The sequence below is a fragment of the Triticum urartu genome, chromosome 5 (assembly GCF_003073215.2).
Source record: "Triticum urartu cultivar G1812 chromosome 5, Tu2.1, whole genome shotgun sequence".
Taxonomy (NCBI): domain Eukaryota; kingdom Viridiplantae; phylum Streptophyta; class Magnoliopsida; order Poales; family Poaceae; genus Triticum; species Triticum urartu.
The window spans coordinates 20,105,017-20,119,435 of record NC_053026.1 but is presented as its reverse complement, the minus strand read 5'-3'; the positions used below and the strand labels follow the sequence as shown (position 1 = coordinate 20,119,435).

At 44.7% G+C, this 14,419-nt stretch overlaps 1 protein-coding gene across 1 annotated transcript; it reads left to right on the top strand.

Moving 5' to 3' along the window:
• The first annotated feature begins 13,431 nt into the window (after window positions 1–13,431).
• On the top strand, window positions 13,432–14,072 carry LOC125555474 (putative ripening-related protein 7). The gene has a single exon (XM_048718418.1). It carries the CDS (start codon window positions 13,540–13,542, stop codon window positions 13,978–13,980), a length of 441 nt encoding a protein of 146 aa, XP_048574375.1. The 5' UTR covers window positions 13,432–13,539; the 3' UTR covers window positions 13,981–14,072.
• The last annotated feature ends 347 nt before the right edge of the window (window positions 14,073–14,419 follow it).

Below are 14,419 nucleotides of genomic sequence, written 5' to 3'. Positions count from 1 at the left end.
AGTCTTAGAACTTGCAAAAATCACTGATCTGTTCAGACCTTTCAATGCACTGCGGTTTGAATCAAAAAATAACGGGGGTATTTGCAAAAAAAGGCCGTGTCGATTTTGAGGATGAAGACTAGACGGCCGATTTTCTAGAAACAAAATAATATATTGATTTTTTTAGAATTATATATATTGATACTTGGCAGGGACTTTTTAGCAACCTTTCTACATCTTCTATGCCTCTGCACTTGCTCCCTTCTGGTTCACAAAAGGTTTATATCATTGATAATTTTATATGGAGCATAGCTCAAATGGTTCAAGTTTCGGTCATGTTGGTTTAGTGAGAGGAGACTATGAAGTGTTTGTGATGACTTTGTCAGTCTCAAAATGTGACGCCAGCTCAATATATCAAAGGGTGTGCGTGCATGCTTTTGAATGTATGTGCGTGTATGTGGGCATCTATGAGTGAGTGTCTTGTACTCAAAATAAACAAAAGACACATGCAATTTTTCCCGCTATTTTTTGTTGTAATATATGTATGTGTCATGTAATACATGTATGTACAAGCACACAAGGATCTGGATAGAAGCTAACCCTTCCCACACAAGATCTCATCTCCTTCACCCTCCCCTCTCCCGTGTGGCGCCGCCGCGCCGCATCGGAGCGCCCCCACCGACCGTCATCCGTTCTCTCCAGCGTACACCCTCTCCCCCTGGCCGCCGCCGGGGACGTCGCAGGCAAAGCCGGTGTGCCGCAGCGGTGGCGGCGGCGTTTCTTCTCAGCCAACGATTCGGTTAGGACGGCGGATGTCCGCGATGGCCGAATCTATAGCAGTGGAGCGGGGCGACGACGGCCAAGCAGGCAGCGGCGTTCGGCAACGGGTCCAGCGGCGGCGGCTTGGGCACCTGGTCTAGGTCCAGATGGGCTTCGGGCAGGACGCACTTGCTGATGTCGTCTACCGTCCCTTCAACGGCATGCTGTCCCTGGGATCGACCCGCATCACGAGGACGTCGGGGCTCCGGCCCTGGGCGTTGTGGTTGTGGCCGCCTCCTTCACCGGAGATGGTCAGCCTGAGGCTGGGTGGTGGTCGGATCTCCAGATCCGTCATCTAGTCCCGGCTGCGAGTGGGGAGACAGAGTTGCCGGTGAAAACAGACCTTCCAGTGCACTGCGGGTTGAATCAAAGAATCGACAGGGGAGTATTTGCAAAAAAAAAATGGCCGCATCGATTTTGAGGATGAAGACTAGACGACCGATTTTCTAAAAACAAAATAATATATTGATTTTTTTAGAATCATATATATTGATACTAACTTTTTAGCAATCTTTCTACATCTTCTATGCCTTTGCACTTGCTCCCTTCTGATTCACAAAAGGTTTATATCATTGATAATTTTATATGGAGCATAGCTCAAATGGTTCAAGTTTCGGTCATGTTGGTTTAGTGAGAGGAGACTATGAGGTGTTTGTGATGACTTTGTCAGTCTCAAAATGTGACGCCAGCTCAATATATCAAAGGGTGTGCGTGCATGCTTTTGAATGTATGTGCGTGTATGTGGGCATCTATGAGTGAGTGTCTTGTACTCAAAATAAACAAGAGACACATGCAATTTTTCCCGCTATTTTTTGTTGTAATATATGTATGTGTCATGTAATACATGTATGTACAAGCACACAAGGATCTGGATAGAAGCTAACCCTTCCCACACAAGATCTCATCTCCTTCACCCTCCTCGCTCGGCACCGGAGCACCCCCGCCGACCGTCACCCGTTCTCTCCAGCGTACACCCTCTCCCTGCCGCCGCCGCCAGGGGCGTCGCAGGCAAAGCCTGTGTGCCGCAGCGGTGGCGGCGGCGTTTCTCCTCAGCCAACGATTCGGTTAGGACAGCGGCGGTCCGCGATGGCCGAATCTATAGTAGTGGAGCGGGCGGCGGCGGCGTTCGGCGACGGGTCCAGCGGTGGCGGCTTGGGCACTCAATCTGGGTCCATATGGGCTTCGGGTAGGACACACTTGCTGATGTCATCTACTGTCCCTTCAACGGCATGCTGCCCCTGGAATCGACCCGCATCACGAGGACGTCGGGGCTCCGGCCCTAGCCGTGGCGGTGGTGGCCGCCTCCTTTGCCGGAGATGGTCAACCTAAAGCTGGGTGGTCGGATCTCCAGATCCGTCATCTAGTCCTGGCTGTGAGATGGGGAGACGGAGTTGCTGGTGAAAACCGAGCCGATGGTGGGCGATAGCGGCGTCTTGCGTCGTTACCTTAATGAAGGCATCGTCGTGTAGTTTCTGTCGACCCACTTGTGCTGCTTCGGGGGAAACCCTAAGATCTGGTCATCCAGATCAGACGATGGTGGTACTGCGGTGTCATTACTCTCTTGGTAGCATCATCTGTGGAGCAGCACTGGAAGACAGATGCAGGAGGTGGAGCGGCTAAGTCTTGCATGGAGCTTCGGTGGAGATGTCAAGTCATGCCTGGCCGACAGGTGCTATGCTGTCTCATGCCTGGTCGGCAAGTGCTACGCACGACAGATCTTCCAGAATATTCGCGACTCGATGAATGCGCGCAGGCCGGTGGCGCCGTTGGGCACCATGATGGCGTCGATGGAGGTCTGGACTGGCAAGGATGATGCGGATCTCTATCCTGAAGATGGGTCAGCGGTCTGAGGATAATGGTGGCTTCCGACTTCTAAAACGCATGTGGTGCGCGCTTTAGGTCTGTTGCACTGGCTGTTGGTCCCGATACGTTATGTGGATGGATCGGCGATGACACCAATTTTAGATATGGGGGTGAGAGCACTCTACATTATCGAGTTTGTAGGTGTGAGTGGTGGCTTTGGGTGGCTTGATGTATTTTCTTGTCAAACCTTTATCTTTATGAAATAATTAATAAAGATGACTGTATGCATTGATTGATGCAGAGGCCGGAGGTTTAACCTCCTTTTCCAAAAAAGAATGTATGTATGATGTCAAGCAAAACCGTAATATTTCAAACGATGCTCTATGAGAGATTTTTTTCAGGTTCCAGTTCTAAATAAACAACATCACAAGTACACCGTGGATAAAGCTAGATCCAAGGCGTCAATCTCTTCAAAACTGAAGGGAATACTCTGTTAGCACTTATAACGATGGTGATTGTTTTTGCAGCATGCCCCCGTAGCAAGAAATCTGTTAAACTTTCTTGCACTTCATTTAGCTTCTCTTCATGATCATGACCCCGTTGTGCGAGCCGATATGATAAAGAAGGCCATAGTCACACCGACCCGGCATAGTAGAAAGGGGATTCACGATGAATGTGCAAGACAAATGGTGCATGCTATAGTTATAGTTATCCATTGGTAATTCCGAATGCCTTCCATGCCTATACATATCCAATTTGAATCTCTAATATGCAGAGTCACAACAAATAGTGAACATGACGGTATTAGATAATTTTAAGACATCTTTTGCTTGGGGAATCCTTGCTTTTTATAAGGGGTCTGGGTAACACCCTCCCACGATCATTAAGTAGCTTGGACCTCGGGCAGGTCGGAGGTCACCTGAGTTTTAAGCAAGAGTCCTTTTACGGTACATCAAGTCTATTGGAGTCGTTGATTTTTGTGATTGAGGGCCTAGATTAACCAATACTATAACAGATTTCTAGTAGTATATTGATTAATTAGGGGCATTTTAGGCAGTTCACTATGTTCATCAATTCGTAGGCAGGTTCACGCATGCAATTTTCCTTCCCTCCATGGCCAAGTGTTCCTCCCATCATCCAAGCGTCCTCCAGGCTCCGGACTCCAGTTAAGTATCAGTTCTATGGCTAGCACTCGTCGTGCTACACGTGCGACCTCTCGTTTCGGCCATGGCGAGCTCTCCTGATGGCGTCTTAATTTTGGATAGGGTGCGAGTGTGAGGCTCCTTGGGGGGAATTGAACGCTGGCACCAACACCATTGCTTGCCATGTTCACATACGGTGTGGCCTGAGGTACGTCGAAGTTGATGTCGAGCATCCCGCCTACCGTACACGTTGGGCTCCTGCTCGAGGGCTGCTGACCCACAAGTATAGGAAATCATAACAGTCTTTAAGGGTAGTATTTTACCCAAATTTACTGATTCGACACAAGGGGAGTCAAAAAATATTTGCTGTGTGTCTTGGGATCTTATTAATTATGGGTTTATGATCAGATTATTCATGAATATTATTTGAATCTTCTCTGGAATCTTTTATGCATGATTGTTATAGATTTGTATTTCTCTCCGATTTATCGGTTTGGTTTGGCCAACAAGATTGATTTATCTTGCAATGGGAGAGATGCTTTGTGATGGGTTAGATCTTGCAATGGTCAATCACCGTGACAGAAAGGGACATGACACGTATTTGTATCATTGGCATTAAGGATAAAAAGATGGGTTTAGTCATATTGATCGGATTTACTTTGTCTATATCATGTCATCTTGCTTAAGGCATTACTTCGTTTTTACTAACTTAATACCCTGGACACATGCTGGATAGCGGTCGATGGGTGGAATAATAGTAGTAGATGCAGACAGGAGTTGGTCTACTTGTTTCGGACATGATGCCTATATACATGATCATTGCCTCAAATATCGTTATAACTATGCATTTTTCTATCTATTGCCCAACAGTAATTTATTTATCCACCGTATGCTTATGTTCAAGAGAGAAGCCTCTAGTGAAAACTATGGCCCCCGGGTCTACTTTTATCATATATAAAATCTAAAAATATCTTGCTGCAATTTATTACCGTTATTTATTTTATCTATCTACCACTACGAGATTTGATCCTTGCAAATAACTGCCGAGGGGATTGTTAACCCCCTTGATTGTGTTGGGTGCAAGTGTTTACTTTTGTGTGTGTAGGTGCTGCTAACGAGGTTGTGCGTGGTTCTCCTACTGGATTGATAACCTTGGTTCGTAACTGAGGGAAATACATATCTTCATTATAATGCTTCATCCTCTCCTCTTCGAGAAAATCTCAATGCAGCTCACAAGTAGCACTGCTGCCCAGGTTTCGCCTCGAGACGGCGACTCTTCTTCTATAAAGTCATCTCTTGATTTTTTCTAGGTCGAAACCTTCATATAACAGAAGATGGGCACCGGAGGCCAGCTATGGGCCCCACAAGGCATCAAGGTGCGCTCAGGGGGTGGCCCCGCCCTGTTGTCTTGTGACAGCTAGTGGGTCCACTTTGGTATTTCTTTGCTCCAGTATTTTATATATATTCAATACTATAAATTCTCCATGAAGTTTCAAGTCATTTAGAGCTCTGTAGAATAGATATCTCTGCTATAGCTTTATCAGGTCCGGAATTCCAGCTGCCAGTAATCTCTCTCTTCATATAAATCTAGCAAATTAAGAGAGAAAAGAAATTAGGATTGCATCACAAAGTGTAATAAATGATCAAAAAGATTATAATTATCAATAGAAAAACATGATGCAAAATGAACGTATCAGCGGCTGGATGAACCCTTGTCTCTCTCAGCGTGTCAGCTGGACGGGCCGCTCCCCTCATCTGATCTGGTTGGGTTAGCGATCCGGGACCGATGGAAGCTTGACGTGACCTTCGACGCCGTGAATAGTGTTCCCAATCTTTGAAAGTACAAGGTGCAACAATTCAATCACCATGGGAACAACATGCACACCTTACAAGAGGAAGTACGTGGCTCTGAAATAAATCCCACACCAAAATCACAAAGCCTCAACAGACCCGCCGGAGACACACCATCACACGTCCTCCGACGATACTATATGCACCACTAGGATGGGGTTAGGTCGGGAGAACCTTATGTCATTTTCAGAGAGCCGCCGTCGCCTCGCCTTCTTGAGCAGGACACAAACCCTAATAAAACTCAAATTTTTTCTTCAAAAATGGACTCCCAGCGGCATGGGCCCGGATCAAGCGCGCACCCATTTTCCTAAGGCCACAGGAGATGAGCCAGATCGCGGCACCACCTTTTCCCTTAGGAGGAGAGACAAAGGGTCGGGGAAGGACAGACGCCTGTGAGTTTTCGAACAAAAGGTGCTAACAGTTTTTTTAGTCATCCGATTTCTAATAAAGAAAATTAATGCAACCACTTCTATCTTCTATGCATGTGCAGTTACTCCCATCGGTTCATAAAAGATTTAAGCTTACATGTTGATACGGTCTTCAGGATGCAGTTTGACCACTATCTATTTGTAGTAATATACGATCGATACCTGATAAATTACAGTATTAAAAAATACACTTTGATATAAATATATACTTGTGATTAAAAAATCTAAATAAATGACGTCGAAGGTCAGAGTTTGAAAAATATGAACGAAGCTATATCATGAGGTCGCCACTTGGTGAACTTGAGAGAATATTAATTCGATTATCCCGTATCACCTTGTGACTTATTTCTACAGTTGACCCCTCAGAGACTGATCCGCCCAACATGCTCTCATATCATCCACCTTCCCATGGTGATCCTTAGTAGGCAGCCATGCGGCGGTATGATGATGCAAACCATGGCCCCGTCGAGGCGGCAGAGTAGGAATGAGATGCACACCGCATATGAAGAGCATGTGGTGCAGGTTCTATTTTGAGTTATATATTGGTAATTCCTGGTGCCTTTCTAATCCTACACCTATCAAATTCGAATCCTTAGTGCGCATAGACACGACAAAAATACACATAATGATATTAGATAATTCTAAGACCAAACTAAATGACAGTCTCGGTATTCGTCTTTGCTTAGGGAAGCCTTGCTCTTTACAAGAGACTTGGATAGTACGCAGTGATATAAATGTACTGGCCCTCTAGTAGATAAATAGCCGAGAGTTTCTTTGTTAGGATTTGGTCTTCAGGTAGGCGGAGGCTATGATACCTTTAGATAAACCTACATTTACTTGCCTTTTCTTTCTCAAAAGGCGTAGTTTGATTGATATTTTGACTACATCAAGATGTTGTACCTACTGAACGCACAATTTTACAGTACAAAGTTCATGAAAAATAAAGCCCAACGATCGACATTCCATCCTCAGAAACAAAAGGCAAGCAACTAAAACCAACGTCATCTAGTAAATTACCATGCGGCGATCACACCAGTTCTTATAACATAAAATCATAGCTTTGGTGTCAGGTGAAGGATTCCATTAAATTTAGGAAGCCCAAGATCTATTGTTTGTAGTTAACAAAGCCACCGACCTAACATGAACTAAAGCAAATATCGTCAATTAATGATTTTATTAGGAAGAAACAAGAGCAGCCCATACTGAAGACTATTCTAACAACAACATGAACATCAACTTCTATACCAAACTATTCTTGCAAGTCAAACAACTGGACGTCATATCTGGTACACGTAATAAATTATCATGTTGGCCATCACATCAATGTCCAGAGCAAAAAAATCATAGTTTTGGTGTCACGCGCATGACTCAATTTGCATTTAGGTAGTTCACGCCCTCCAGTTTGTAGTTACGAGCGCTACCCGCCTCCCATGACCTTAAGTCGATATCACCAGCAAATCATATTGATCTTCTAGACTAAGCTCGATGAATATCCTAACAGTAACATGAACATCAAGTTGCGTATTAAGAGCTATTATCTCAAATCAAAAATTAATTGGACATCACATCAAATACACTAATTTGTGCTAGGGAACAATCTCAATAATATGACATCAAAAAATAATTGGACGTCATATCATATACACTAACTTCTGCTTGGGAACAATCTCAATAATTTGGGAGCTAGGTTGACAAATAACAAGACAGCCTTGAATTATGTTCACACCAACACGACACACTTGTAGATTGCCGTTCCTCGGTTAGTCATCCACGTGCTCTTGTATCCCTATGTTGGCAGCCAATCAGCCATGCAAGAAAAGTTCATCCCAAGCCAATAGAGTGCCGCTTGTCGCCATCAGCCAAGAAAGTATCATATTGTTCAATCCAGAAGATGTTTTGAGGGCATGGGATACATGACAGCCGGATCAAAATTCGAAAGGACATGGCATGGTGAGAATAGTTATTGATCGGGCAACAAAGTAGGAGAGGAGATGCACGAGGATTTTTTAGATTGAGGAATGCTTGTTGTAATTAACTCCGATTATCAGTCGATAATCCCTAGTGCCTTGTATAATGATCTTGGTGTGGACGTGGATACTGGTGTCAGTGCGGGAAGGAGGGTTGCAGGTAGGGGTGTGAGTGCCTGCAAGGTGCTCTGTGTTCTTAGGATGTCACAGAAGTATTACTATTGCAATCCACAACGTTGCTCAGTGCTGAGTTGTTTGCCTAGAGCATTGTTCCTTGCACTTAGCAAAGACAATGGAATACCGAGTGCAAGCAAAAAAGAACCTGGCAAAAGAATGAACTTGCCAAAACGTGCACTTTGCCCAGTATGTCCGAAAAAGAACTTGGCAAGATACACAAGAGGCAAAGACCGGGACACATGTTCTGGTCGCAGCGGTTGATGAAGGGTTGACGAGGTTGGCTTTTTTTCGGAGTACTAGTATATCACAAGAAGAACTAGGCAAAGCCTTGGCGTTTTGGTGTTTCCCCCCTTTGTCGAGTTCTGTATACCCAGCATTAGGCAAAGCATTTTAAATATTTTTATCTTTTCTCCCCCCTTTGCCGAGATCCATATATGTAGCACCCGACAAAGCATTTTTAATATTTATTGTTTTTATTTTCATTTTCTTTCTTTCTCTCTCTCTCTCTCTTTGTCAAGTTCCTTATATGTGGTTGTCCATGGAAGAGCCAGCGACGGTCAGAGCACTGATAAGTCTCTGGGTTGGAGAAATCAAGGTTCCCATCATCCATTGCCGCAACTAGCTACCAAGAACACACACCGGTCACGTTTCAGTGAAACAACGGGCATCAAATTCCATGGTTTGCCACTTAAATTCCCCAACATCTCGGTACTAGAGAAAGCGGAACTCCCCACCAAGATTGGATCTAGTCTAGATAGTGTACTGCTCTAAAAAATTGAGGTTAACTAGTTAGTTTGGGTTTAAGTAATCAATCACTGGAACGATGCAGAAAAGCTCATGCATACCTCCTTTTGAGAGAAGCTCATGCGCACCTCCTATGTTGCGGACGCAACAGGGTTCGATGGGTAGGGGTGCTGCAAGGTGCCATCGGTGATGCTAAGCTATGGCACATGCAACAGCTCTAGGGCAGGGAAGAGGTGGGTCAGATGTATTTTTGAAAGCATCTAGTGACTCTTGTTCATCTTTTGATGGACGTGTTCCGTGCTCAGGACTATCTTGCCCGAACGTCAAGACAACCAAGTGATCTTGCTGTGAGGTCTGACCTCACCCACCTTACACTTATCTAATGGACTAAGTCCCTCTACTTTAGTGTTAATTAGCATTTCCTCACTACATTTGGCCTATATAAAGAGGAGATAACCATTGTACATATAGTTGACAAGATTCATTAATATAGAGCACACTACTCCTCTATTCCTCTATGCCATTTTAGTTTCTGTAGTTTTGTGTCTTGGTGAGATCGATTACTTCCTTTAGATGTTTGTTTCGCAACCCTTGGACTAGACTCACCCGCAAAGGTTGCCAGACATTTCATGGTCTGACAGATGAGTCAGCGGTCCAGTAGTACATTGAGGTGGACAGAGACGGTTAAACTTGACGATCGTGGGCATGTGATTTTCCATGGGCTATGATTTTCGGCACTTGGGCTGTTACCAGGACCGCACTTGCCAAAACAGATGCTCTCATTTGTCTGATGAATTTGGTACTGACGCTCTAAGCTTAGGCGTTTCCTGTCCCTCCGAATCATGCAACACTTGTGGTGTCTAAATGCTCTGAATCAATCTCTGGATCGAATGGATAAAAGCTCGCGATGCATACTTCAAGAACAAAACGATGAGAAGAAATGAGTCACCCCGATTTTTTGGAATTAAAATAGTGATATGATTATTCAGTTTTTTATTATTAGAGTAAATAAAATCAAACAACCCTTCTATACCCACACAACAATTACACCCACAAACCAATAGAAGTAGAATTTTCAAGACATTAAGATCATGATGTGATACGGCCTTTCAAATGTCATTTTGGCCACTATTTTTTCACAGTAGCGTACGTATGGTACTTAGTAAAGCATGATATCATTTAAAATAGTTTTGAAGACATTATGTGTGTATGTGTGCGCATGAGCATGTGGTGTATCGTTATGCACAATTTGAACCCAATTGTTCTTTGTGTCATGTATAACATCATTCATAAATTCAAAAACATATTATTCATCCTTTTCATGCCTTGCCTCTTATTCTAATCATGGGGAAACACCAACTTATGCCTCCCCACCACATCATGCTTGACACTAGAATGCCCATCAACATGATGGAGTCTCCTCTAATGGGTGGGAAGTTGTGTGTCCACTAGTTCAAAGAAGCTATCAATGGAATGAACAAAAACAACATATGGTTGCTGCTCTACTATACTGGGCAGCCATAAGACCACCACTAAAGGATCCTTCGTCTTGCCTCAAGTGAAAGTCTGCTAATGGGCATCAATACACTCATCAGTGGAAGTACATCACTAGTGGGAAGGTGACCATAAATACATGGAAACCAGTCGACATAGGGCTAATCTACAATAGTGATTCATTTGTGATTCCTGGTGCCTTCTTTTCCTAGACCTACAAATTCAAATCCATAGCATGTAGAGACACAACAAATAATGAACGGATTGGAATTGGATAATTCTGAAACAAACAAATAAAATGACAAATAAGCTATTCGCCGTTTTCTTAGAGAAGTGTTGCTTTTTAAAGGAGAACTATGAGGTAGGCACTGACATGAGCTGAATGGTCCTCCAGTAGATCAGCCGGCGAGAATCCCTTTATTATGTGATTGGTCCTAAGGTTGGTTGCAAGCCATGAGAGCCTTAAACTAATGCATTTAATTGCCTTTTATTTTTGAAAAGGAAAAAAATGCATTGATCATTTCTTTGCTTTAAAATGACGCACCTAGACAACAGACTATGTATTAATACAAACTTCAAGAAGAAGAAAGCCCAACCAATCATCTTTCTTTTTGCAGGAAAAACATCATATCTATTCATCAAACATCATGGCTGTACAAAAAACACGATAAGTAAAAAAAATACATTCATGTCCGGAGGCCACCTTGTGACGACTACAACCATTGGAACGACCGTCATTGCCCCCCCCCTCCCCTAATCGGATTGGAAATCTCGTTGTAGTAGACATTCGGAAAGTTATCGTGCTAAGGCCTCAAAGGACCAGCGCACCAGAACAACAACAACTGCTAATGAAGAGAAGCGTAGATCGAAAGGATCCAACTTATAGACACATGAATGTAGACGAACGAAGACGAGATCCATTGAAAACAAGAACCGATCAAATCCCGCAAGATCCGTCGAAGGCACACCTTCACATGCCCTCCAACAACACGAGATATGCTGTCTGGACAGGAGCTAGGCGGGGAGAATCTTATTCTATCTTCAGGGAGTCGTTGTCGCCTCGCCTTCCCAAGAAGGACACAAATCCTAAACAGACAAAAAAGAAATGCGTATAAACGTAGCATGAGCATCCCACCGCAAAGGCCTGGATCCACTGCGCCACCATCTAAAGCCATAAGAGACAAGGCAGATCGGTGACAGCACCGACAGGAGGCGGGGAAACCCTAAACTCCTTGGGGCCTTTCTTTGTTTGTGGGAAGAAAGAAAACCCGACCGTCTCCCTATCTCCTTCTTCAGCCCTCATAGAAAGAAAAGTGAGCCAAGTAAAAGAAATGTTATCTAGTAAATTATCATGTGGTGATCGTATCAATTCTCGAAGCACAAAATTGTCATTTTGGTGTCACGTGAAGGATTCCATTCGCATGAGGCGGTCGCGTGGAAGGTCTTCGTGGCGGCGGAGGGCTAGTGGCGGGAAACCCTATCCCCTGCTCGTGCTCGTTCAATGGGGGAAATGAGAAAATGGTTATGTTTGTTGCGGGAGCTGCCGGGAGTAGGATCGAACCGGTAAGTGAGTGGCAATCTGGGTAATTTCGCTTAAAAGTTGGTCTCGCAACCATGAAAGTTGGTGTTACTAAGCTGTGGAAAATGCACTACGATGAATCTCTAGCTTTTAAAAATGTACTCTGAGCAGGCGACCTTTGTTCTAGATTATGCTTTCCAAAGCAGAAGTTAGCTTAGAAGTCAAACGAAACGGATCCTTAGATAATGGACGCCGATATCCACCACACATGTGGTATAATAGGCATTTATCCACACATCGTGTGTGGCATGAGCAGGGGGCAGTCCACACGAGTTGTGTGTGGGCGAACAGTAGAATTGTCCACACGTGTGGGCGCAACTACTTCGTGCCACACGCCCAACAAGTACTACTCATCCTCACCCCGCGCATGTGGAACGAAGCAAATATGCCCACACGTCCTGGCGTAACTACATTAGATACCCGCAGGATGACGATTTAGTTGCCATCCGGGATGGCAGATGTAGTTATCCGAGATGGCAAATATAGTTGTAAAAAGATGGCAACTCTCTCTGTTTTGGTTAACTATAGTTGCCATGTCTAATTTATGATAGTTGCCGCATGTAATCAAACCATAGTTATCGTGTGTGATTAACTACTTGCCACATATGATCAAACAATAGTTGCCATGTGTGTTTACCTAGTTGCCACGTGTGGTTAATCATAGTTGCCATGTATGTTTATCTGATTGACAGGTACACACAACTGCAGTTGCCGTCTAGCAAACGAATCATAGTTGCCGTGTGTGTTTGCCTAGTTGCCATGTACGCGCAACTGCAATTGTCATCCAACAACGTACGACTGTCGTGTGGGCTAAAAGCAATTCGCCTACACGCGCGTGGACTAGGTGGTGGCTGTGTGGGCAGAAACTAGTTCGCCAACACAGCGCAGCTGGCAACCGCGTGTTGTGAGGCGTGTGGACGACCTCTCCAACGCCCACACATCGGCCTTGTCCTATGTGGCACGCGAAAACTGCCTCGATGTATCAAGATTTATGCAAATTTAACTGGACGGTGATCTAGGCGTGTGAACGAGTTGCAATGTTGTCACACGTGTGGACATTAGTGTTTTCGTTTCCAAGTCACATAACTGGACATTAGATCGTATACCCTAATTTTTAGTGACTTACTTGCATAGTCATCGTTTTTCCATTTTTTTATTGAAACACACACTTCGAATAAACATACGGAAGCGTGCACAAGCTTTTGGACGTGAATATTTTTAGTCAGACTAAATGCGCCGGTTGTAAGAGTGTGAAAGAGGGGAATAGAGTTGTGTGAATATACTACTCACCCTTCTGTAAACAAATGTAATAGAGTTTGTGTGGAATAGAGCTGTAGAATTGGTGACATCTGGACAGCAGCGTTGCTTTGGCAGCAGGCGTAGACGAGATTTTTAGACGAGACACACGAGGGCGAGACACACGAGGGCACATCCGTAAGTACGCCCCGCTTTGTCTGCAGGCTGTGCAGTTCGAGCCTATATAAAGCCTTGATAAAGCAAAGCACGCAAGGCAAGCTAGCTGATAAACGCAAGCAGCAGCGAGGAGCTCACTCACCATGGCGGGCACCACCAAGGTCGCAGTGGTTTTGGGCATTGTTCTAGTTTTTCTGCAGGTGTCGTGCGCCGTTTCCGGGCGCCCCATCGTTAGGGAAGGCAAGTTTGAACTTCGACAGAACGTCCCGGCGACGATGACGGTGAACGGCTTCCAGCAAGGAGAGACGGGCGGCGGGCCGGCGTCGTGCGACGGTCAGTTCCACAGCGACGATGACTTCGTGGTGTCGCTCTCGTCGGAGTGGTACGCCGACGGGGCCCGGTGCGGCAAGTTCATCCGCCTCGCCAACTCAGGCAACATTCACATAAGCGCCATGGTCGTCGACGAGTGCGCCGGCTGCGACAACGAGGTCGGCGCGTCGATGCATATCTGGAAGAACTACAGTCTTGACCCCAGTGTCGGGCAGGTGGACATCAAATGGTCCGACGTGCCCGACGATGCCTAATTCAAACTGCGAAATTTAAACATGCATGCATGCATCCATCCATGGTGTCAGTCCATCGGTGGATCGAGTTATTTGCTTTCAAGTTTTTGTGAATAAACTATTCCCTTCGTGCAGCCCTGTATCATGTTTTTGTTTTAGTATTGCTTTATACTATAAAGTAGGAAGAAGTCATGTTTCGAGGAGTTGACAATGGGGTGACCGCGCTGCCCTGTTTGCCGACTGTCGGCAAACATGCACCGCAAAGCGATTGCGCCGGTAGTACTGTTAATCACTAGATGATAATCCTTTTGTGTTTTATAAGTCATTTAATTGCATTTACTAAAAGGTGAATATACATTTTACGCAAACAAAATGTGTAAACAAAGTGATGAAGCGTGGTAGAAAATCAATCGATGCATATGCACTTCGGGTATTCTTGAAATGTATAAACATTCTCCAA

Coding starts and splice junctions, on each gene's coding strand:
- LOC125555474 (XM_048718418.1), top strand. CDS start 13,540: ATGGCGGGCACCACCAAGGTCGCAGTGGTTTTGGGCATTGTTCTAGTT.